Raw genomic sequence first — 21,731 nt, forward strand, 5'->3', positions numbered from 1 at the left:
TGTCACTGATTCTGGTTAATCGTACCAAAAAAAAAAAAAAAACCCCCCCGAATCGCCCAAAGAGCGCGTGTAATCGGTTTGCTCACCGCCTGAATGTTGCGCTACAGCAATATACGCACGAAGGTGAGCACGACATAATACGATTTCCGAGTCCTTATTGTGTAACATCTTGTCCCTTGATAATCACCACACCGACAATTAAATTAGCTGAACGTCACGAGCAACACAAAATACTTCAGTGTAACCACACGAAGAAAAAAGGGTTTGTCTTCCTAACGAAATTGTACGACGCCCTAAAAATAAGATGGATATACATACACACATGAACATCGCACCAACTCCCACTTTTGCACCGCCAAAACAATAATGAGCTTGCTCAAGTAGACGTTTCAAAGCAGTTTTTCATCCTATGTATAAAAAAGAAATCCTACTGTGCCTCGGTATTTTTTCCATCCTTTGAGTTTTTGTTTTGTGTTCCAGCCTAGAAAAGCTACAAAATCCTGACCTTGAAAAAAAATCCTAATCGCGAACCAAACCCCCTTTCCTGTGACCGAGCACATCAAAAACCGGCATGGGAAATGGGGGGAAAAAAGAAGTGATTTTTTTTTTCTCATGCAAAACAAAGTAGGGAAAAAAATGATGGAGATGAAGAAGAAAAGATGGCTTATATCCCTTACAATGTGTCCTCATGTATTTGACCAGGTACATACCCAGAAAGAAGAAAAAGGGAGAAAGTTGAAGAAAAGAACAAGGAAATCGCAAATGCCATAGTAATGCAGTTTTGGCCAAGTGGGTAAAGGCTTGATAACTCCATGTTTTTTTTCCTTCTCATTCTTCCTTTTTTCTCTTTTTTTGAGAGGGTGTTTCCGAAGCGACTCTTTAAAGTTCATCGCAGTGCATTATGCAGCAAGAATAACAATGGCGAGAACTCCAACGTATAAAATGATGCTCATGCGTCCCTTGAACAATATTCACAAAGGACGGGAAGAAGAAACAGAAGACAAAAAGAGGCCAAGGTATGTTCCAAACTCAAAAGCAACAGACGACGTATGCTTAGAAGAGCAAAGGCGTAAGATACAATCCCCGGAACAGCAAGTATGAGGCAGCATAATGACGGAGCCTGAATGAAGTAAAAAGTGCAAAAAGGCTAAACGAAGAGATCATCAATGGCATAGAGAGAAGAAAAGAGGACAAAGTATGTACAGGCCAAAAAGGGGGAGCTCGAATGAGAATGCAAGAGGAGGCTAACAGACAAGAAGAAAGGAATATGCATATAGAATCGTAACTTCATGACGGTTGGATTGCAAGGTGTTGCTTAAAACACACCCGGGCCGTCCAGGTACATTGGCGGCCGGCGCCGTAGTATAAAATCCCATTGAGTTGAAGAGTCGTCGTCGATTTTCGTGATCCGCTGCACGCCTCCTGTGAGAGGCTCGTCAACTCCAAAGCTGCAGCGCTCAAACTGCAGCAGGCCGCCTCGGTGGGCGTCGCAGCAGAGAACGTTCAGGTCCTGTCCGTCATTGGTGAATGCCACGCCTCCAATCTCGCCGAAAACGTCAATGACCTGCTTGGAGCGGAACGTCTTGGCGTCAATCAGGTTGATGAAGTCGGCCTCTTCCGCTGCGGCAAGGAGAGGTCGGCCGCTGCCTGATGGAGAGAAGCGCAGGTTTCGGACGCCGGCCATCTCCGTCGCTATCGTGCAGACCGGGGTGCTAACGCCATTGGCATTGCGCCAGTAGCGGGCGTCCCAGATCTTGACGGTCTTGTCCTGGAAACCAGTGGCAACGTGGTAACCATTGTCCGACCAGTCACAGGCAAATCCGTAATCACGGTGCCCGCCAAGCTGTTGTAGGATCTCGCCCGTCTCCGCATTGGTGATCAAAACGTTCAGGTCGTCGCCTACAACGACTCTAAGCCGACCGTCTGGCGACATGGCCGAGCAGTTGAGGGCAAAGGGATATGTGAATTTGGCGGTATACTTTTCCGTCTGAAGGTCTAGGAGGCGGAAGCCCTGGTCATTGCTTGCAATGGCGGCGGCAGGACTGTCAGACCTCCTGGGTTTGTATATCTTGATGTGGTTGGTAATCCCGCTAACGTCGTTGGATATCTGTCCCTCCGAGTAGCTCTTCTTATCCTCGGCAGTCAATGACTGCAGGAAGTAGTCGCCATTGAAGGTGCCGGCCATTAAGACACCGCAGCCGGCATCAAGGGTTGATATGGCGGGAGCCGCCATGCCAGCAAAAGCACGCAGATTCATCGCTAGACTCGTCTTTTTCGTTGCGGTGTTGAGCATGTTGATGCCTTGCACGCTGGGATAGTAAGCATGCGTCCGACCGGGACAAGCAAGCACGCTCCGAAGCTGGAAATGGGCAAGGCTAATATCCCGCCGGACATCCATTCTCCTGAACCTGAAAAAGCTGTCGGTGGCGGGAAGGGCGACCTCTGACGAAATCTATGCAATCTTGGTTAAGAAAGGGTTCCTAGAACAAATATGAAAGAAGGGCAGTTATTTTTGCTTTGGTGTAAAGCAGATTGACAAGGCCCTGTGTGACTTACGTGAATATCAGAACCCGGCCTGTTGACGTAGTTCTTGTATGTATATCGACGAATCTCCCTGGCGGCACTGCGTGTTGTGTTCATACTATCCCAATCCAGACCTTGTATGTCACAGCCATCTCCGCGCAGGTCAGAGTAATACACGCGCTCTACTCCACTGGTGGCCTGCTTCAGGACTCTGCGGATGCCGGGCCGCGGTAGCTTATGGCCCGACTGCAGGACGTTCCCGTATGCCCAATAGCGCAGGAAGTCGATCAAGCCGTAGTTTTCGGACCCCAGGATGCTGGGGTTTGGATTGCTCATGTGAACGGGAGGGAAAGGGTCTAGCAACAGCTCTTCTTCCTCCTCGTCAAGGGATAACTCCTCGTCGGCCACCGTAGGTTGCTGTGCTAAGTAGGAGGCGGCTTGGTCGGCGAGTTCTTGTGAGAATGCGCCTTGTATTGGCGCTGGTCCTCCTCCTCCTCCTTGTTGCAAGTATTGGAGTAGGGAGGGTAACGAGTGGGTTCCGGGTTGCACATGGTGTGGTGGCACAGGGTGTCCGTGCTGGTGTCCGTAGTTGTTCAGCATCGCTTCGTCTTCCTCGTCTTCCTCGTCCTCGTACTCTTCACCGTCTTCCTCCCTCTCCATATCTTCTTCGTCGTCTATCAGGTCGTCGTCGTGATAAAAATGTCCATTGGGTGCCACGGCGCCACTGTCACTATCGCTCATGTCTTGGTCGGGGGCTGCTTGTGCGGGAGGGTAATGATAACTTTGGGTGGTGTAAGAATGCGGGTAAGGATGCCCCCAGTATGTGGTTGTGTACTGGATTTGTGGTTGTGGCTGTGGCTGGGGATGGTATTCCACGTTCCCATTGCCGCTATCGGCGCCATCGTCGGGGGCAGGTGTCATGACCTCCTCATCGTCGTAGGCCTCGCCTTGGTCGTAGCCGTGGTTCTCGCCGTGGTGGCCGTACTGGTCGTAGTACATTTTGGTGGTGGTGTTGTTGCTCTCCGAGGCATAAAAGGCCGCATCCTGCGCCTGGTGTTGGCTCCAATTCTCGTCGTGCCTATGCTCCGAGCCGTGGTGGTAGCCGTCGTGCTGGTCGGGGATATTGTCGTTGAGCAGTTGGCGATCTGGCGGCAGTGAGAACGATCCGGGTCGCATGACTGTCAGCGACGACGACAAGGCTCAGGCCCTGATGCTACGGGATTGCGGCAGCACACGCGCGCAACCGGTTGCGTCCCGAGCTGTGCCTTGTCCGGCTTCGAATTCTGATGCCGGTACCTAGCCCTGACCTTGTTTCTTTTCCCCTGGCAGACGGAAATGCACACTCAGGCAAGGGGGGCGTTGCCGCTTCTCTTCCTTTTTCCTGCCTTGATTTTTGGCGCAACGGTCCAAGCTGTCGGAAGCACTACTCTCTTCCAGCCTCGTTAACAAGGCCCTTTGATACGTCGGGTATTTTGCGACAGGACCTTGTCCCTGTTGTGCTGGGTCTTTGTCGATGTCTCGCCTTGATCGAGGCTGCAGATCCCTGAGGCTTTCGAATGGGCGGTGGTATCACTTTGTATACCGCCTATCCGTCACTGTCGTTCAGTCGTAGGTATCCCGCCCGTCGTTTTGGCTTGACTCGTCGGCGCACTAGCCTCTGGGGGAGCTTCTTTTTAGCTGCTTTCTCCTAGCCTCCACCGCACGACAGCCGCAGCCTCAGCTAAGAGGGTACCGGTATGGCAGAGGGCGAAATGGGAGGGTTATAGCGTCCGGCACGCGCGCGCGTGGGGTCCGAATGACTCCAAGGACGGGTAGGCGAGAATGCTACTATTTAGCTCCCTTCGACACCGCCGGTGGGGTTCCGATTGTCGCCTGTGGTGATGCTGGATTCGGATTCGGCAGCGGAACAGTTAGTCGGCTTGGAAGGATTGACTGTGCCTTGACAAGGGCACGGGGCGTGGCGGTAGCGGTGATGGGCGACTGTGACGCTGACGGCGACGATGCCGATGACAATGAATCGCAATGATGGAGGCGGGTGGATGTTGTGAATGTCTGTCGTATGTTGTTGTCGACGCTCTGCTATTGCTGGGGGCAGAGGTTGCGGATGGGAAAAAAAGTCGGTGGTGGTATGAAGGTATGAAGAGGTGAGTCTGGAGGACCCTCGGCAAGGCGCAGGGTTGTGGACAACTGCCAACTTTAATACCGTCTGCCGCGTGTAATGTAATAAATGAAGAAAAGAGGTGTGTGATGGATAACAAATCGTTCTGGTGCGAGTCAAGCCCCCTCCCCTCCCCTCCCCCAGGCTTTTGTATTCCTTGGCTCGGTCTCTTTTGTTCCTCTTTTCCCTGTACTTGATCGACGAGCCTGGAGACAAAATAAAAAAAGAAACTCTCGCAGTCTCGAGCTAGGTAGGGCTGACGCCGACGGCGGGCAAACGAGACGCTGCTCGCCGACTCGATGGCAATCAAATCAGTCAAGGCGGCCAACGAGCTGTGAGGAGGCGTCTGTGGGTGATTGGATTAGCGCCGGTTGGGTGTCGCGAGAATTAATTTGCAGGAGAGAAAACATCCATCAGAATCAGACACATCATATGTGCGGTTTTGCTGATGAGGACATTCTCCGAGCGATGCTAAAATCGGCGCCAAAAACGGGCTGGGGTTGGTGATTAATACCTGGTGCTGTGCTGCACTGGCCCGCCAGCCTCGAGGTTTCCGTGTACCTCACGTCGTTACGGGCCGAAAGTACAGTGACATGGGAGCAACAAAGGTGATGCACCACACGCAGCAAAATTACCGAGCTGCTTTTGGGGACGATCCCGTTCATTCAATGTCTGTCTGGGCCCCGAAAACGCACGCCATAACACCCTGTAAACGCTGTGCATGGACGTGCTTGTCTGCTGGGCCAGGGAGAGACGCCGCCTGTAGTGACCAGGGGGTTTGATTCAATCACAGCGAGTGCAAGCAAGTACATGTACTCAATACACGCTGTAACCCGTACAGAATACAGCACGTACAGCTGCACCACCTACAGTACTCCGTACAGCAGAGACAGCCCGCGCTCCTTTGATTTGCACGTGCGAACCCCAGTGCCTTAGTAGACGGGCCTTTTGGGCGTTACACAGCAGCCGGACGCGCCCACGGCATTGGCCCAAGCGGCGAGTGGCGCTGAGTTGCAGCTGCGCAGGTGATGGGGTGAGGGATGATACTGGCCGAAGTTACAGTTTTGACGGGGGGGATTTCTGGTGGCGTAAAAAAGCGTCGGATATCGCTAGAAAATGAAATCAATCCTCGTGTGATGGCACAGGTACTGTACTCGTACATCCGTGATGCTACGGAACCAGTTCAGTTACGAGCAGAGACCTCGAGCACAAGTACAACTGACAAGCCCGGACGGCGCTTTGCCCGCTCCCGGGTGTCCACCGCCCGCTGCGGGTGCAAGTACAAGTACACGCGCGGCGTTGTATTTGCTGCCGGATAGCGCTTCCCATGTTCCTAGCCCCGTCGTCGGTGCCAAAAAAACGCAAATCCGACCACGATGAGATGAGAGAGAGAGAGAGACCAGACAAGAAAAGACAAACAGGAAAAAAAGGTCCCCTCAATTTCCCCGTTGCGGGCTCCCTTACCAAAATCTCATCCATCACCCGCCCTCTCGACATCTCATCTCTCACATTTTTGGCCGTCTTTCTTTCCCCTTCCATCTTTTGTCCCTTTCTATCATAAAACGCTTGTGACACGACATGGCCAGCAAGTTGTTCTGTTTTATTAGTTCCGACGAACAAAATTGCCGCATGTACTGGATACAAAGTATTGGATGTTCCAGGTCCCATTTGCTTGTGGCCGGGATCACCTTGATAAAAATCGAATGGCTGCTCACTCGCCTGCTCCGTGCATTGTTGATTGCTGCCGTCACTGGCTACATGGTACCTAAGCCGCATCAATGCAAACAATTGAGCGAGCACGCAAATCCCTTGGACGAGCAGAGCCACATGACGGCACTGCAAGAATTAAAAAGAAAAGAGTAAGAATTAAAAAGAAAAGAGTAAGAATTAAAATATAGAAATAAAAATAAACCAAACAAAAGTACGGGGTATACCAACCTAACTGCTACCAACTACGAATACACGCTTGTGCAGCCAGACAACCAGAGATCCATCCCCTGGCGCCTCCCAGGTATCGGTACATGCCCCAATGCTCGTCACCGCCCGAGGCTTCTCGAGTTAGGCCATGATGCAGCTCAGACAAAGACACTGCCTGTGGGAATATCCAGCACTGCGGGAATATGTATGACAGCCACTCCACGCCCACGCTCATGTCCGGCTCTGTGTCTCGTCTGTCGCTCTTGTACGCGTCTGGTAAGGCCTTGGCCTGCGAAGTCCTGCATCTGGCGTGTTAGCGCCCTGCCACGTCCGTACCGCCCATCTTTGAATGCTGCATCGCCTCTCAGCCTCGGCCGTTCGAACAATCAAACCATCCAAAGTCCGAGTACGAAAGGATGGCAGAACAAAGCCTTCTTGTCTCTTGTCTCTTGTCTCATCCAGCTGCTCCTCTCATCCAACCAGCATCTGCCGCCTGCTTCCTCCTTTTTCTCTCCGAAGCCATTGCATCACATCACATCTAAATAAAACAGAAAAAGTTGTTGGGCTTCACTGCAGCTGCATGCCGTGATATCACAAGCCATGCTGCCTCAACTCAACTTGTATCGGCCGTCCAGCTGAGAGGGTCCGCTCGCCATCCTGGCCATAAGGGGTGCCACCTTGCAGCCCTGCCCGCATACAGGATCCAATTTTTCCTTCACCGGTCGCGCTGTAGTTTGTGATAGATGACCTATGGCCTGTGTCGGTTTCGGCCCCCCCAAAGGAAAAAAAAAAAAAAAAAAAAAAAAAGCCCCTCTGCCAGCCAGTCCCCATCATCACCAACATGCCGCCTGGTCTCTGCTCTTTCTGGCCTTTCACCCCTCCCTGGAGGAAGGAAAACAAGTTGAACAAGCCGTGGGAGGGCCATGATTTCCCCCCTGGCAGCTGCAGCCACCACTGTACTTCACACACGTACTCCGTACATGTACTCTGTACTCCGTGCCCCCACAGCAGATATCATATCATATCACGGCCTCACTCCATGTTGACAACCGCTCAGTTAACCTACTTGGTACTCGTACTCATAGATAGAGTATTTGGTGGCACTAGCGCTCGACTTCTCCGCGTGCCCACTGGACACTAACTTTGCATGGTAACTCGTAGTCGCACATCAACCCGTTGCCATTGGTGCGTGCTTGTGACACTCCGTATAGGCGGACGGTAAGCCGCTTTGCTACCATTGGCAATGATCCAGACGATAATAGGTACTTGGCAATAAGTCCATCCCATATCAAATGACAATGAACGGAACACCAAAAAAGCGATATGCGATACGGAGCTGTACTGCGCAGGTAGATTAGGATTCACTGCCATTCTACCCCGATCAGCAGCTGAGCAGCACCGTCAAAGCATACTGACGTTATAAACACTGCACTAAATCAAACTATATCACAAATCTTTATTTCATTTTCTCGTCTTCTTGCCTCTTTCTCTTTCTCTTCATGCACTCAAGTTGCCCGGCTAATAAGTAACAAAAAGCAGCAAGAAAACCCCCGTGCTCCCCGAAGCGGAGCTGTGCCATCTCCGGCCAAAGGCTAAAAGACGCTCTCCCCAAACAAACGTATATATTGCCTGTTTAGAGCGCCTCCATCAATGCATCGCAAGCCTAGCTAGTATACGGCAACGCCGCAATCAGATCATACCAGGTACCTACATGACAGGTACAGTAAACATGGGCCTTGCCCGCTCTCCCCCAAGGGCCCAGTTCCCAGTCTCCCCCCGTCCGTCCCAGTCCCGGCTTTTCGCGTACCCACGGTTGCATTGCCTTGGGAGCATGTGGGATGATGGGCTGCTGGATCAGTTTTGGTTGGCGTCCTTTGTCTGTGCGTCTCTGTCTGTCTGTCTCTTTTTGCTTTCTTCTCTCTCTATCTCATTTCTTTCTTTCTCTTTCCTTTGGTCCATGACATGGCTGGCCCCTACATATGACCAGACGCGGGAGTCTGCATGAGGGCATCAAGCTCACCCATGTCATCATTCAAGGCTCATACACACACACTTTTTTCTCGTTCTCGTCTTTCCCCCCATTCGGACCCGGGACCAAATTCCCAAAACGTAATACGATAATAAAACTACCACAAGATAGATAGAGGCGACAACTCACTTGGGTGTGGGATGAGCGTCTCTCAAGTCCAACGGCCGCCAGAAAAAAACAAACCACCGTTTGAAACCCCCCTACGGGAGCGCTTCGCTCCTCGGGCTTATTTCGCGCTCCGTAATCCGTAATCCGTCCCGTCTTTCGCTTGTCTTTTTCTCTTTTTCTAAAACATCCTCCGAACCAACAACAGCTAAAAACAATAAGGTCGAGCTACTAGTGATCGTCCTTTCTATCATAAATCCTTTTGCTCTGGTTTCTCCGCGGATAATTATCGAGCAAATGAAAGTTTCCTCGTAAATTAGTCACGCTCCTCACTTCCTATTACAGCTTCCAAAGGAATAATTTAAAACAAGATCTACAGTATTATTGTAGAGCATGTAACCAAACCTTTTCACTCTAATCTACTGTCACTGCTATACTACTATACCGACCTACCTTTAAAGAAAGGCGGATGGCTTCCTCTTCTTTACAAATCCAAACCACTGCGGCCTTTTTCCCGCCCCAAACCACGGAGAACGTTCCCTAAACAAGAAAGCCATTTTTTTACAGAGGTTGTCCTTGTCCTTGTATTTTCGTCCCGCATATGTGACACATCACGCCGGCATGAACATCTTTTCTCTCTCTCTTTCTCTCTCCCTGTGCTCTCATCTCTCATCTCTGCCTCACTTCTTCTCCGTAGCGCATCTCACCTCGCCGAACTATCCACTTTCTCCAGAACACGCGAAGGTCCGCGGGAGAAAAAGCCCCGAACGAGGCAGACTTACCTACCAAAATAAAATAACAAATAAGAAAATAACAAAAGAGAGGTGTCATCAATTCAGGAATCAAACTGCCCTCCCACGCTTCGGAGTAATAACACACACACCCCTGCCCTACCCTACCTTACAGTACTCGTACATCTTTGTCCTTCTCTGCACATTGTACGCCTCCAGTTGAATCAATCAGAATCTACCAAAATTACCCAAAAAGCGTTCTCTAGTAATACCGGCAAACCACGCCCCCCTCTCAAGTTTCCTCGTCGGAAGGGGGGAACGAAAAAATGCTACCTTACCCTTTTACACCTCTCTTCTTGTCGCCACCCTGCTTCCTTTTGTATGAAATATGTACGTCGATACCAAAACGGACAACTGCTGCTCCCAGGTTCCATATCCATTGCACAGCTAGAAAAAAAGAGCTTCAACACCAAACGGACCGCCTCATCCCGTTCCCGCCCGCCCGTTTCTGTCACGTCCGCTAGTTATCCCCTTGCACTAGATATTCCCGTCCGGAACATACTTTCAATAGTCTACAATCTATGTGTGTAGTATCAAATCTCAGTAGCTAACATTACTCGAGAAAATCTCCCAAACCTGCAAAAACAGCAGCATCGTATCTTCCTAGCGTTACAAAAAAAAAAGTCTTCATACAAATTCAAGTCAGACGGAGGACCCCTCCCCCCCTTCCCTTTCTTAACCCCCAAACTGACATCTCACATTACCCGCGCTTTTTGTCCTATCAACGCGCAACGTGCGGATTCCGCGCCCTTTTATTTTATTTCATTTTGTGAGATTCTACCCAAAAAGGGGGGGAGGGACGCCCGTGCAAATAAAACACTCCCATACAAATAAAACGCTCCCAAATAAATAGCCTTCTTACCCTGTGACACCAAACCAACCACTTACACTTACCGAGCGAGCTGCACGCCGGTGACGCAGGTGTTATACTGTAAATTGCTCGCGACCCGGAATTGACGACTTACACGCATCAGCGAGCGGGCTTACATGTGGCCCAAAAAGCATGATAGGCCAAACAAAAAATGAGAAAACAAATGGCGATGAGATCACAAATAGGGGGCGTGCCTTTACCAAAAGACCTGCTGCTTCGTACTCGCCATAGGTAGGCAGAGCAGCCCGGGCAGGAGGATGCCATAAATGCCCAACCGGGCTTCCCTTTTGCACCAATCTTGCAGCATCACGCGACTCAGCAAATCTTTCCCAGGCTCGTCTTTCATTTGTCCATTCATATACTACCACTGGCTCTAATGGCTTCAACGTTTGGCCCCCACTGCTTTGTAGTCTGCTGCTTGACTGGACGCCATAACTTTCCCGCATGCTGATATACGTACTCGTATGAGGTAGTTTATTCCTTCTAATAGTACTAAGATAGTAAATAGGTAGAGACTCTGCACAGTGCTCGAGGACAAACAGTGGTATTCATTTTTCATTTTTCATTTTTTTGCTCTTTTCTTTTCGCGGTTTGCTTGTAGCCACGTGTGCATGCAAAAAGGCCATGCATATACTCCGTACTGCTCTGACGACATCGTATCTCCTGCAACCCCCACGCTCGCTCACGTTCCGTGCCCAACGATTCACTTAGATTTTGTTGACAAGTCTTCTCTCTCCTTTCAGAGCCAGCAGCTTCTCTAGTGCCTCATCCACAGGAATCAGCGCTCCCTTGTTCTGTGTGCTCTGGTCGTCTCTGTTTCGGATGTTGACGGTGCGTGAGGAGGCCTCTTCGGCTCCGACGACTAAAAGAAGAAGTTCGAGTTAGTAAGTGGTTCACGTATTCCGAATCATCCCATATCTATATCTGTGCCGATAAGGGTTTGTGTGTGCTTACCAAAGATGAAGTTGTATTGCTTCAGCTGGCCCGTGCGGATCTTCTTCTGGAAGGTGTCGCTGCTCAGGTCAACGTCAATGTAGATGCCCTTCTCCTGGAACGTCTGCTGAAGCTCCTTGGCGTAGTCGTTTACAGCAGGCATCACAGGAACGACCAGGACCTGGCGAGGGCTCAGCCAGAAAGGCCACTTGCCGGCAAAGTGCTCTGTAAGGATACCAAACATTCGCTCGAAGCTGCCCAGCACGGCTCTGTGGATCATGACGGGTCGGGCGTAGCCAACAGGCAGCTCGGGGTCGTTGCTGTCCTGGTTGGCACTGCTCTCGTCCTTGGCGGCAACGTAACGCAGCTTGAATCGCTGAGGCAGGTTAAAGTCGAGCTGGATTGTGCCGCACTGGTGCTCTCGTCGCAGAGCATCGTACACGGTAATGTCAATCTTGGGGCCGTAGAAAGCACCGTCACCAGGATTCTCCTCCCACTTGGAGTCAATCTTCTCTGTAAAGTTGTCCAAAGCCTCCTTGAGCTTGGCCTCAGCCATATCCCAGACGGCAATGTCACCGATATATTTCTCTGGTCGAGTCGACAACTTCAGCTTGAAGGAGAAGCCAAAGAGTCCGTAGACAGCGTACAGGAAGTCAAAGGCTCCCACAATCTCGTCACGAATCTGGTCGACTGTGCAGAAGATGTGAGCATCATCCTGCTGGAAGCGGCGCACACGGGTAAGTCCGGTGAGGGCACCAGAAAACTCATTTCGGTGAAGAACACCAAAATCAGCCATCCTCCATGGCAGATCCTTGTAAGTGACGTCTGAGTGGGCAAAGATTCTGCAGTGGCCAGGGCAGTTCATGGGCTTCAGGCCATACGTCTCCTTCTCAACCTCAAAGGTGAACATGTTCTCGGCGTAGTGTCCCCAGTGGCCGGATGTCTTCCACAGGTCAGACTTATAAACGTTGGGGCTGATGACTTCGTCGAATGCCCTCTTCTTGTACTCGCCGCGGATCAGTTCCATCAAGGCATTGTAGATTCTTGTGCCGTGGGGCAAGAAGAATGTGGAACCAGGTGAAACCTCGTCGAAGAAGAAGAGCTTCTGCTCCAGGCCAATCTTTCGGTGGTTGCGCTTGGCCGCTTCCTCAAGGAATGTCTTGTACTCTTCGAGCTGCTTCTTGTCGGGGAATGAGACACCAGAAATTCGCTGGACGGACTCGTTGGAGCTGTTGCCGAGCCAGTATGCGGCAGAGTTCTAACGGAATAGTTAGCAAATCGGTAATCCAAAAGTCGATTACTGAACTGGCAGAAATCTCACCTTGAGAACTGAAAACGCCTTGATGTTTCCAGTGGTGGGGACGTGAGGACCTCTGCAAAGATCGATGAGAGGACCACATCGGTAGACTGTACTTGTGGTGCCGTCGGGAACACGCTGGTTGATAAAGTACTCCTTGTATTTGCTGTAGTTGAACATCTCAAGGAGCTCGTCCTTGGTCATTTCCAGACGCTCAAAGGGCTGCTTTTCCTTGATGATGGAGTTGGCCAGCGTCTCCAGGGCCTTCTTGTCTTCCTCCTGAACGACTTGGCTAGAGAAAACGGTCAGCAAACCTGCATGTTTCCAGGGACCCAGAGGGAGATTCCTTACCCCTCCATGTTGGCCATATCGTAGTAGAATCCGGGAGGGTCGGTGGTAGGGGGACCGTTGCAGAGGTAGCAACCGAATCGCTTCTCAGCAGCCTCGCCGAGAACGTGGGCTGAAGAGTGCCAGAAGACCTTCTTGCCTATCCCACCAGATCAGTCAGCGCCATGCAATTCTACCTAAAGCCCCCAGAACAATTGATGGAATTTCTCATCATAACGTACCCTCCTCGTGCTCAAAGTCAATCAACTCAAGCTTGCAGCTCTTCTCAAGGGGTCGTGTAAGATCCCAGAGCTCGCCATCAACCATGGAGATGACGGTGCGCTCGAACAGGGACTTCGAAATGCCCCTGGCAATGGCTCCAGGAGTGGTCTCCCAAGCGGTACCCTTCTCCTCCTTGCCATTGGGCATGGAAATGGTGATTTCCTCGCGAGGCTTGGCTGCAAAGACACATTCGTTAGCACCTCCTCCAAATATACGTGACAGCGAATCCTGTGCGAAAACGAACCAGCAACCTCGGCGTCGCGCTTGGCCTTGATCTTGTCGAAGATGGCGATACGGTGTTGAATGAATTCTGGGAGAACCGGAAGCTACAATAACAACATTCATATCAGCACGAATTATCTTTACAAAAACGGTAAGATATCGAGTCGAATCGAGTCCAACAAACCTCGAGTGAAGCCTTTCCACCACCGGCCTTCTTCTCCTTGGGCTGCTTCGCGGGCCGTGAAGGAAGGCTCTGGGCGGGAGCGCCCTCGGCCGCCTTGGGGGCGTCAACTTGCTCGGAAGACATTTGCGATATTCCTTTCTCGTTGCGAAAAGGCGTTGAAGAAAGCTGCTGTTTGGCCTTTCGAATGGAGGGGCAGGAATACCCTTAGTTTAGTACTTTATCGTTAGGCGCGAGGTGGGGTTGACTCACAATCAAAGTTGCACGCGGGAGATCCTCGGACTTCTTTTTAGCCAGGGGGGCTATTGAGTCAATGGGCAGTGTAAATGCAACCCCTACTACCTTCTACTACGGATTACCAACAACATCCGACATTCGCAGTCTATTTTAATTTTAACTTTCGTGTTGTAGTTTCTTTTAATCTGTAGGATTCATTGCCCGGTTCCTGAGTCACCATATATCTACACCTGACGTGAGCTGGGCCGGATATCGGAGCCACCAGGAAGAAGACATGTAGGATAAGACTCATAGACAATCAAGTAAGCATCAACTGAGTGTGAATTCCTCATTCCAAATAGACCGGGTATCAGTGCTGCGCTTCCTATCCCAAGAACTCCGCAAGAACTCCGCAAGAACTCCGTCCAAACGCCGTGGAATGCAATTTCAAACCCTCATATCATGACCTCGTTCCGTAACCGTCGACCATGGCCATGTCAAAATCTGACACGACGCTTCTCTTACATCTTCCAATTTCCAATCAACCATCATCTCCTAGGACGTCTGTGCCTCATAGCCCATATCTGGTCACACATTCCTCTCTATGCGTCTCCATACAATCCAATGCGCAGACTCTCGTGCCGCACTTCATGCACCGCACCCGTCCCCAATATCCGCAAACCTCACAGAATACACGCGTGGGGTAGTTGTCCTCCCATTTCCCTCTGGCCTCGTAGTATGTGAGCGGTGGGTGAGCCAGCAGCTTCCTTAGTTCTTCATCCGACGGCACTTCGGGCATACGAGATACTAGCAGCGGATCGTTGTCACCAGGATGGGCCGTTGGTGGTGGTCGGTATGATCCTACCAAAATCGGGGGCAGGTTTGCATCCGTCATTGCCACATCCTCCTCTTGTATGCCCGCCGATGGCTTGGTAGTCGCAGTAGGTGTAGCAGTAGCGTCTCGTTTGCCGGCTGGGCGTTTGGTGTTGGTGTTAGTAGGTCGATTATTGCTCGCCGCAGTTGGGCCGCCCTCAGTCTGTGCCTGAAAAGCTAGGAAATCGTCCAGGTGGTTTGAAAACGTCTTTTGCGACTGTAGTATCTTTCGAACGTTGGGCGTGTACTTTCCAGTAGCTACAAATACAACATGTTATGAGCTTCTGAAATCCCCCCCTGATATATGCACCGAGCGTGTCTACGCACCTTTGCTGCTCTTTGCAGGTATCGGAATCGAATTGTCCTTGCCCCCATCTCTCTCCAGCGCCTCGATTTCTTTCCGGATCTTGGCCTCCTGCCGCGCCGTCAAGTCACCGGCCGTCACGCCCGCGGGCGCATTGCGAGCTCGTTTCCGGTTTGCCGGCTGCAAGGCGTTGGCTCCAGGCAGGGCGCCGGTATCAGGAACGTAGGCCCATCCGGGAGCCGAAGTCGTTTTGGCGCTGGCGAGCTCGATGACGCCGAAGTTGTTCATGTCGCGTCGTGTGTGGTTGGTTTGTGCAGTGGGAAGAGTCTTGGGGAAAGAATTAAAGCAAACAGCAAGCTCCAGATGAACGCAATGGATGCTCACAGGACACAATCAAGCCGTCAAGGCAGCATCCCGTCGCATCCAAGAGAAATCGTAATCTCGAATTGAATATTCAGGTAATAACGAAAAACAGCCGGCTGCAAGATGCAAGTCAAGGGTCACATCAACTAACCCGTGGGGCAAAAATGTCAGTGGCGACAGCTCTAGCTCTTCGGGCCATCCTGCGCCGGAACAACCCGTAATCCGCCATGTCCGCAAAGCTGGGCACATCTCGCTATGATATAGTGCTAAGGTAGCACCTCGAGCGCCATCAATACCCTCTCAAGCTGCAAGACTCCAAGACTTTTGGTCCAGCAACCATAAAACCACCTCATGTGAGCTCCCAATTCCCCCATAGCTACTCTCGCCACTGTGAAATTCGAGTCCAAGTCTCATCATGTCCTTTTAGTGTCCCTCCACCACGAAACCAAGCAACCTCTTCTCCTCGCCACACAGCCCGCAATGCTCGCACCAGCATCGTCAAGAATACTCGCTCGTGCGCTTTCGTCGCGCAGCTTCCACGCTTCGGCTCGGCGTCTGAACGACTCTGCTCCCCTGCCTGCGCGGAAGCCCATGGGCGCCTTCAGAGGAGGGTATGTCGCGACTTGTCCTGGCTGCGATACGATTGCAAGCTTGCTAACCCGGAACCCAGTCTTTTCGGCTTCTTGTTTGGAAGCGTCCTGGCCGGCGGTGCCGTCTACAGCTACGTCCTGCAGGAGTACAAGGCATCCAACGAATTGCTTACCGAGGATATCTACGTATGTCTACCCAACGAGCTTATCCTGATCTTGAGATCTCGAGATGCCTCGAAGTTACCGAGCTCTCTTTTCTACTCTCCCACTTCCTTTCTTCCTCTCCTACAGCCTCGGAGCACGTTACAAAATCGAAAAGCTTTGCTAATGAGACCATTGTCCAGACTCTTCAAGCCTCCGTCACCCGACTGACAAACCACGTCAAGATTCTCGAGGAGAAGATCCAGCAGAAGAGAAAGTAAAGCCCGAAAATATAAAAACACAAATAGCGCAATGTCATTAGGGATGGTATGATACCAGCACTTCAACGCTGGTGGAAAATACTGGGCAAACGAACAGCATTATGGCAATACTTGTGTCCTTGTTTGTAACAACCTAACAAAGCCTCAATTGTAAATTGTACCTTACGTATCTAGCCTTTGAAATATCTAGCACACGAAACAGCAAAAAATGAGCCCATCATACGCTTCTCTACTCAACTCTCACGATCTTCACGATTGCAAAAACTTGTGCACTCATTGGACGCAACATCTTGTTTGAAGTTGATGATCAATTCGAGTGCTCACATCAAAGCAATGCTTCAAATGGGCGTAGAGCCAGTATGCAATTGCTAGTAGGTATTTAGATAGTCCATAAACCAGCGCCGACGTTTTTCGTCAAGAAGCAAATCCCACAATTATACAGTTTTTTGTTATTTCATTTTCCATTTTTTGATTTCTTTACAGCTCGTCGTGGTCGTCACCCTTGGCCTCCTCAGAAGCCTCGGGAGCAGCCTCAGTAGCCTCGACGGGGACCTCAACAGAGGCCTTGTACTTGCCGTTCTCCTTGATGAACTCGATGAAGTCCTCAACAGTGCGGGCACCGCTGTAAGTGACAGGGTTGGCCTTGTCACCGGCGGGGTAGAGCTTGATAGTGGGGAAGCCCTGGATTTCATCAGGGACATCGTTGTTGGTGGCGTCAACCTTGGCGACGACAACCTTGTCCTTGAACTCGCTGTTGGCATACAGGCTGGCGAGCTCATCGTACTTGGGGGCAAGAGCCTTGCAGTGACCGCACCAGGGAGCGTAGAACTCAATCAGGACATCCTTGGTGTCGTCAAGGACGATGTCCTTGTAGGTGTGGGCAACGACAACGGTGACGGGGCCCTCCTGGGTCTCGGGGATGGGCTCAGACTTGATGCTGGGCTCAATCTTGCCAGAGGAGAAGTTGTCAACAAACTTGGCAATGTCCTTCTCGTTGATCTCCTTCTCCTGGTCGAAGGGGAACTTGAGGTTCTTCTCAATGTCGTGGATGGCAAAGGCGGGGAACTTGTCGGTCTTGAGGTTGATGTTGGCGGCGTGAGAACCAAAGTTCTTAGCGTCAATGGTGGCGAAGTTGATCTTGCCCTTGTACTTCTCGGCAATGGGCTTCAGGGTCTTGCTGAGCTCGTCACGCTCCTCAGGGGTCTCGGCAAAGATGTAAGCCAGAGGGATACCGGCAGACATGTATCCGGCATAGGTCTCAGGGCCGACCTCACCAACAAGGGGAGTGGCAGCGACCTTGGCGAAGGATCGGATGGCCTCAGCATCGAACTTCTCGCTGAAGACGTTCTTGCCCTCGTCAAAGGACTTGTAGAGGACGACGGAGGGGAACTCGACGCCCTCAGCCTTGGCAACGGCAGCATCGTTGACACCACCGAAGAGATAGGTGTCACGCAGCTCGTTGGCAACAGCTGTGAAGGTCTCGTTGGAGGCCTTGTCATCGGAGGCGATGTAGGCGACCAGGACAACCTTGTCGGCAGTCTTGAACTCCTCGAGGGTGTCCTTGGTCAAGACGGAAACGGCAGGCAGGGACTGCTTAACCATGTAGGAGGTGATACTAAAGAAGAAGAAAAGATGTTAGCCATCTAGATGTTCAGATAGGTGTGAATTTTGCATTGATTTCTTACCCGTCAGCCTTGCGGGGACCAGTGTAGGGAGAGACGATATCAAGGCCACGGAAGACCTTGAGGGTGGGGTAGCCCTCAACGCCGTGGTCCTTGCAGAGATCAGCCTCGTCAACGCAGTCGACCTTGGCAAGCTTGATGTTCTTCTCCTTGAGAGTGGTGGCAGCCTCCTCGTACTCGGGAGCGAGAGCCTTGCAGTGGCCACACCAGGGAGCGAAGACTGGAAAATGTTCATGTTAGCGGGGTCTGATCTGACGCCGAGGCTCGCGGGGGAGGGGTCAAGAGCAATGGCAAGCTCATCAATGAAGCAAGCAAGCAAAGATTGAGGACGGCAGAAAGTAGAAAGACATACACTCAGCCAGGACGAGATCATTGGAGTTGATGAAGTCGTTGAAGGTGTCCTTGGTCAGGGAGGTGACATCGGAGTCGGCAGAGACCACCGTGGCCAGGGCGGCCAACAGGGCAGCAGTGAGGCGCTTCTGTTGCATGGCGAAGGCTGTGATGGGGGTATCAGGAAAAGAAAGTGGAAAAGAAGAAAAAAAGTGGTGATGCAAGATGGAAGATCCAGTTGCCAGAAGACGGATGAGGCGCCAGGTTTTGTAGTAGGCAAAGACTGGATGACTTAGACGCACTCAATTGAACAAGTGTCCCTTTGGACAGATCTGGCTATTGCTAATGGGTTCAGCCGGGTCCCTGAACCACACCTTGTGTAGCCTAAAACTGGGGCCCCTCTCCCCTCAGCGTCCACTAACGCGCCCACTAAGGAAGGCCGCTACAGCACATCCTCCAGGTCAGGTTGTTTTGCCTGACCGGGTTGCCACCTGACAAATCCAAAGTCAAACAGAAGTTGCTGATTTTGTGATGAGTCTGCACTGTTTCAGGGCTGATTACTATTCAATCATTTTCCCCCTTTGAGCCCTGGGCCGTGCTAGACGATATTGCTTGCCGAGCGGAAACACACAGTACGGGCGACTGGCCACCTCGCCTCAAGTCAAGTTTGTTGGCAGTCTACATGATGTGCCTGTGCGTGTTGCGCTACTACGGCAGCTACCTGCATGTACTCCATAACAGATGCCCCTCTGCCATTCAAGTTGTGCTGCAGCCCAGCGCCAAGCGGCACGGTGAAGTGGGCGGCCAGCGCTAAGCCCCTGCACGATAGCCTCACTGCCATCGCAGCCGCCAATAGCGGTTAGTACTGCGCCGCAGGGTGTTTTAGACAAGAGGCAATAAATCAGCAGGGCGGCTGGGGATACAAGCAATAATAAGCATAACCAGACGGGAGCAAAGTAGCATGTACCCGTGAATATATCTGTCTTGATACCACGGGCACACGTACTTGTACTCTGCGCGAGGAGTACGAGGTCGTATGAGCCGTGTAAACCTCCATGTTTACTGGTGGCTGGGCGGATTTACGGGGTACGAAGTATATACTTTTAGAGTGGCTGGCCCTTTTTATAGCATATGACAGCCTGGAATCTGTGTGTCTCTGGGAGTTGCCCTTTGGATCATCATGGGCTGATGTATCCAATGCCATCCAAATATTGATTTATCCTTATCAATTCCCAAATACATGTAGTTCTACCTACTTGGGTACTTTTCACGACAATCTACCAAGAGGCCAGACGTCAAAAAGGGAGCGGCAATTGGCCGTCCATCCCCGCCCGCTGACCCGATATCCAGCCCCACACTGGACAGGATCAAAAGAGCCGGCCTGCCACAATAATTCTCTCCCGTACCTGAACCAATATTGATACAAGGTATATTGTGGCTATATTGGATTCATACAGGCAGTAAATTCCATCTCCCAGCTTGACGGGCTATCAAAATGATATTACCCTGGCTACCTCTCCATTGAAGGGTTCATCCCGGGGGTTAAATGCGCGGCTCATGCAGGTGCACCTTAACCGAATGTCCGATGCATGGCAAAGTGCCATCTGTCCAGATCTCATGCCATCTAATTATCGATAACCAGCAAAGGACACGGAGCCTCGATGAAAAGTAAAAAAAATTCAATCGAATAGAGGCGGAAACACAATTTACATTGCAGAAATTGGACCTATTACGCTCAGGTAAAAGAAAATAATGGCTTCACTTAGTGCTGATGCCGTACTCGCTGTGGATAATCCAAAATGGACGTATAAAAAAGTAAATTCAAACCAAAAACTAAAACAATGAGCCCATCATCCATCTACTCCGGCAATATATCGCTTTAAACCCTGTGTCTATGCGCTGATTTTTCTATTCCTTCTCTTCTCCGGTAACAATAACTTAAAACTTCTTGCTAAAGTCTGTCCGAGGTCCGGCTCTAGAATACTGGTTCGCCCACTTGACGGGCACCTTCAGCTCGTGAGCTACTCTCAGTACCCACTCAGGCTCTCTCAGGAACTGTCGTGCAACCAGAGCCAGCTCGCCCGCAGCCTCGGGGCCCTCCTGGACGACATCGTAGGCCGTCTGCGCATCGGTGATGTTGCCCACGGCGCCGACAATCAAGTCGATGCCATCTGCGCGAAGGGCCTTGCGAATCTCGCGGGCAATGTCGATCTGGAAAAGACGGTTGTCGGGGAATCTCTGCTGGTAGTTGTTGGCGCCGGAGCTGACGTCGAGGATGTCAACGCCCCATGATGGGATCACCTTGGCGAGCTTGATGGTCTCCTCGACGGTCCATGATGGCTGACCGGCCCATTCCATCCATTCGGTGGCGGAAAGACGCAGGGAGAGCGGCATATCGGCGGGGATCACGGCGCGGACAGCCTCGACGACTTCACGGGCGAAGCGGCTGCGGTTCTCAAAGCTACCACCGTACTCGTCGGTACGTTGCTATACAGGTGTTAGTCATCAAACATGAACAATATAGTATTCTCGGTGTCTTAGTGAACTTACGTTGCTCAGGGGCGACAGGAAGCTGCAGATGAGGTAGCCGTGGGCGCCGTGGACCTCAATCATATCGACTCCGGCCTTGACAGCACGCTGCGCAGTCTCGGCAAACTTCTGCACAAGGCCCTTAATCTCGGCCTTGGTCAATTCCTTGGGAAGGGCGTTGGTCTCGTCGAATGGGATGGCGCTGGGGCCGACGACGTCGTTGGGCCAGCCGCCAACATCCTCCTCAGCCAAAGTCTTGTTCGCAGTGCCACCAATCCAAGGCGCCAAGGTGCTGGCCTTGCGGCCGGCGTGGGCAATCTGGATGCCGATCTTGGAGCCCTGGCTGTGGACGAAATCGACAACTCGCTTCAGAGGTGCAATCTGCGAGTCCTGCCACAGACCGGAGTCCTGGGGCGAGATGCGGCCGCGGGGCTCAACAGCCGTGGCCTCGACGATGATGAGGCCGGTACCGTGAAGCGCCAGCTGGCCCAGGTGTACCAGGTGGTAGTCAGTCAAGTGGCCATCGTCGGCGCTGTACTGGCACATAGGAGCCACCACAACACGGTTGTGCAGCTCGAGAGAGCGAATCTTGATGGGCTGGAATAGCGTGGGTACTGAGTCCTTGTTCAGAGGGGTTCCGGCCGGCGGGTTCTGAGCTGGGGTGTAAAAGGGCACGCCAGGAGCGGCCGTGTTCTCGGTGTTGACGCTGATGCTGCCCATTTTGGAGTTGTGTATGTGTGTATGGCGGATTCAGAGAGTTGAGTTGTTTCGTGAGGAGAGTGTTTG

The 21,731-nt window shown here is 51.6% G+C and overlaps 9 protein-coding genes across 9 annotated transcripts; 2 read left to right on the top strand and 7 right to left on the bottom strand.

Moving 5' to 3' along the window:
- Window positions 1-1,315: 1,315 nt before the first annotated feature.
- M431DRAFT_78414 (hypothetical protein) lies at window positions 1,316-2,859 on the bottom strand (the record flags this gene model as incomplete). Its single annotated transcript, XM_024922688.1, has 2 exons — window positions 1,316-2,442; window positions 2,553-2,859. 2 exons carry the CDS (start codon window positions 2,857-2,859, stop codon window positions 1,316-1,318), a joined length of 1,434 nt encoding a protein of 477 aa, XP_024777278.1.
- A 2,739-nt stretch (window positions 2,860-5,598) lies between these two features.
- M431DRAFT_345027 (hypothetical protein) lies at window positions 5,599-6,631 on the bottom strand. The gene has a single exon (XM_024914442.1). It carries the CDS (start codon window positions 6,455-6,457, stop codon window positions 5,852-5,854), a length of 606 nt encoding a protein of 201 aa, XP_024777279.1. The 5' UTR covers window positions 6,458-6,631; the 3' UTR covers window positions 5,599-5,851.
- On the top strand, window positions 6,632-7,238 carry M431DRAFT_345026 (hypothetical protein). The gene has a single exon (XM_024914441.1). It carries the CDS (start codon window positions 6,806-6,808, stop codon window positions 7,142-7,144), a length of 339 nt encoding a protein of 112 aa, XP_024777280.1. The 5' UTR covers window positions 6,632-6,805; the 3' UTR covers window positions 7,145-7,238.
- Window positions 7,239-10,447: 3,209 nt separating this feature from the next.
- M431DRAFT_491839 (hypothetical protein) lies at window positions 10,448-10,840 on the bottom strand (the record flags this gene model as incomplete). Its single annotated transcript, XM_024916940.1, has 1 exon — window positions 10,448-10,840. The coding sequence occupies one exon, from the start codon at window positions 10,838-10,840 to the stop codon at window positions 10,448-10,450; it is 393 nt and encodes a 130-aa protein (XP_024777281.1).
- Window positions 10,841-11,101: 261 nt separating this feature from the next.
- On the bottom strand, window positions 11,102-13,762 carry M431DRAFT_79618 (hypothetical protein; the record flags this gene model as incomplete). Its single annotated transcript, XM_024922846.1, has 7 exons — window positions 11,102-11,256; window positions 11,349-12,585; window positions 12,649-12,916; window positions 12,976-13,111; window positions 13,194-13,409; window positions 13,478-13,559; window positions 13,640-13,762. The coding sequence occupies 7 exons, from the start codon at window positions 13,760-13,762 to the stop codon at window positions 11,102-11,104; spliced, it is 2,217 nt and encodes a 738-aa protein (XP_024777282.1).
- Window positions 13,763-13,938: 176 nt separating this feature from the next.
- Window positions 13,939-15,532, bottom strand: M431DRAFT_505177 (hypothetical protein). The gene is made up of 2 exons (XM_024918592.1): window positions 15,053-15,532; window positions 13,939-14,983 (listed from the first exon to the last, which is right to left on the bottom strand). The coding sequence occupies exons 1-2, from the start codon at window positions 15,315-15,317 to the stop codon at window positions 14,424-14,426; spliced, it is 825 nt and encodes a 274-aa protein (XP_024777283.1). The 5' UTR covers window positions 15,318-15,532; the 3' UTR covers window positions 13,939-14,423.
- Window positions 15,533-15,608: 76 nt separating this feature from the next.
- M431DRAFT_136425 (hypothetical protein) lies at window positions 15,609-16,864 on the top strand. The gene is made up of 4 exons (XM_024912548.1): window positions 15,609-15,745; window positions 15,820-16,003; window positions 16,063-16,168; window positions 16,327-16,864. The coding sequence occupies exons 2-4, from the start codon at window positions 15,873-15,875 to the stop codon at window positions 16,402-16,404; spliced, it is 315 nt and encodes a 104-aa protein (XP_024777284.1). The 5' UTR covers window positions 15,609-15,745; window positions 15,820-15,872; the 3' UTR covers window positions 16,405-16,864.
- A 17-nt stretch (window positions 16,865-16,881) lies between these two features.
- On the bottom strand, window positions 16,882-18,574 carry M431DRAFT_77370 (hypothetical protein; the record flags this gene model as incomplete). Its single annotated transcript, XM_024922565.1, has 3 exons — window positions 16,882-18,019; window positions 18,090-18,306; window positions 18,439-18,574. 3 exons carry the CDS (start codon window positions 18,572-18,574, stop codon window positions 16,882-16,884), a joined length of 1,491 nt encoding a protein of 496 aa, XP_024777285.1.
- A 1,780-nt stretch (window positions 18,575-20,354) lies between these two features.
- M431DRAFT_479190 (hypothetical protein) lies at window positions 20,355-21,665 on the bottom strand (the record flags this gene model as incomplete). Its single annotated transcript, XM_024915745.1, has 2 exons — window positions 20,355-20,903; window positions 20,967-21,665. 2 exons carry the CDS (start codon window positions 21,663-21,665, stop codon window positions 20,355-20,357), a joined length of 1,248 nt encoding a protein of 415 aa, XP_024777286.1.
- Window positions 21,666-21,731: the final 66 nt, after the last annotated feature.

The sequence above is a fragment of the Trichoderma harzianum genome (genome assembly GCF_003025095.1).
Source record: "Trichoderma harzianum CBS 226.95 unplaced genomic scaffold M431scaffold_3, whole genome shotgun sequence".
Taxonomy (NCBI): Eukaryota; Fungi; Ascomycota; class Sordariomycetes; order Hypocreales; family Hypocreaceae; genus Trichoderma; species Trichoderma harzianum.

What these genes read in the sequence shown, in the direction of transcription:
- M431DRAFT_505177 (XM_024918592.1), bottom strand. Translation starts at nt 15,317, where the DNA reads ATGAACAACTTCGGCGTCATCGAGCTCGCCAGCGCCAAAACGACTTCG. An exon ending in ACCTGCAAAGAGCAGCAAAG is followed by an intron (nt 14,984 to 15,052) that starts GTGCGTAGACAC and finishes TTGTATTTGTAG; the next exon opens with CTACTGGAAAGTACACGCCC.
- M431DRAFT_345026 (XM_024914441.1), top strand. Translation starts at nt 6,806, where the DNA reads ATGACAGCCACTCCACGCCCACGCTCATGTCCGGCTCTGTGTCTCGTC.
- M431DRAFT_345027 (XM_024914442.1), bottom strand. Translation starts at nt 6,457, where the DNA reads ATGCGGCTTAGGTACCATGTAGCCAGTGACGGCAGCAATCAACAATGC.
- M431DRAFT_136425 (XM_024912548.1), top strand. Translation starts at nt 15,873, where the DNA reads ATGCTCGCACCAGCATCGTCAAGAATACTCGCTCGTGCGCTTTCGTCG. An exon ending in ATGGGCGCCTTCAGAGGAGG is followed by an intron (nt 16,004 to 16,062) that starts GTATGTCGCGAC and finishes CCCGGAACCCAG; the next exon opens with TCTTTTCGGCTTCTTGTTTG. An exon ending in TGCTTACCGAGGATATCTAC is followed by an intron (nt 16,169 to 16,326) that starts GTATGTCTACCC and finishes ACCATTGTCCAG; the next exon opens with ACTCTTCAAGCCTCCGTCAC.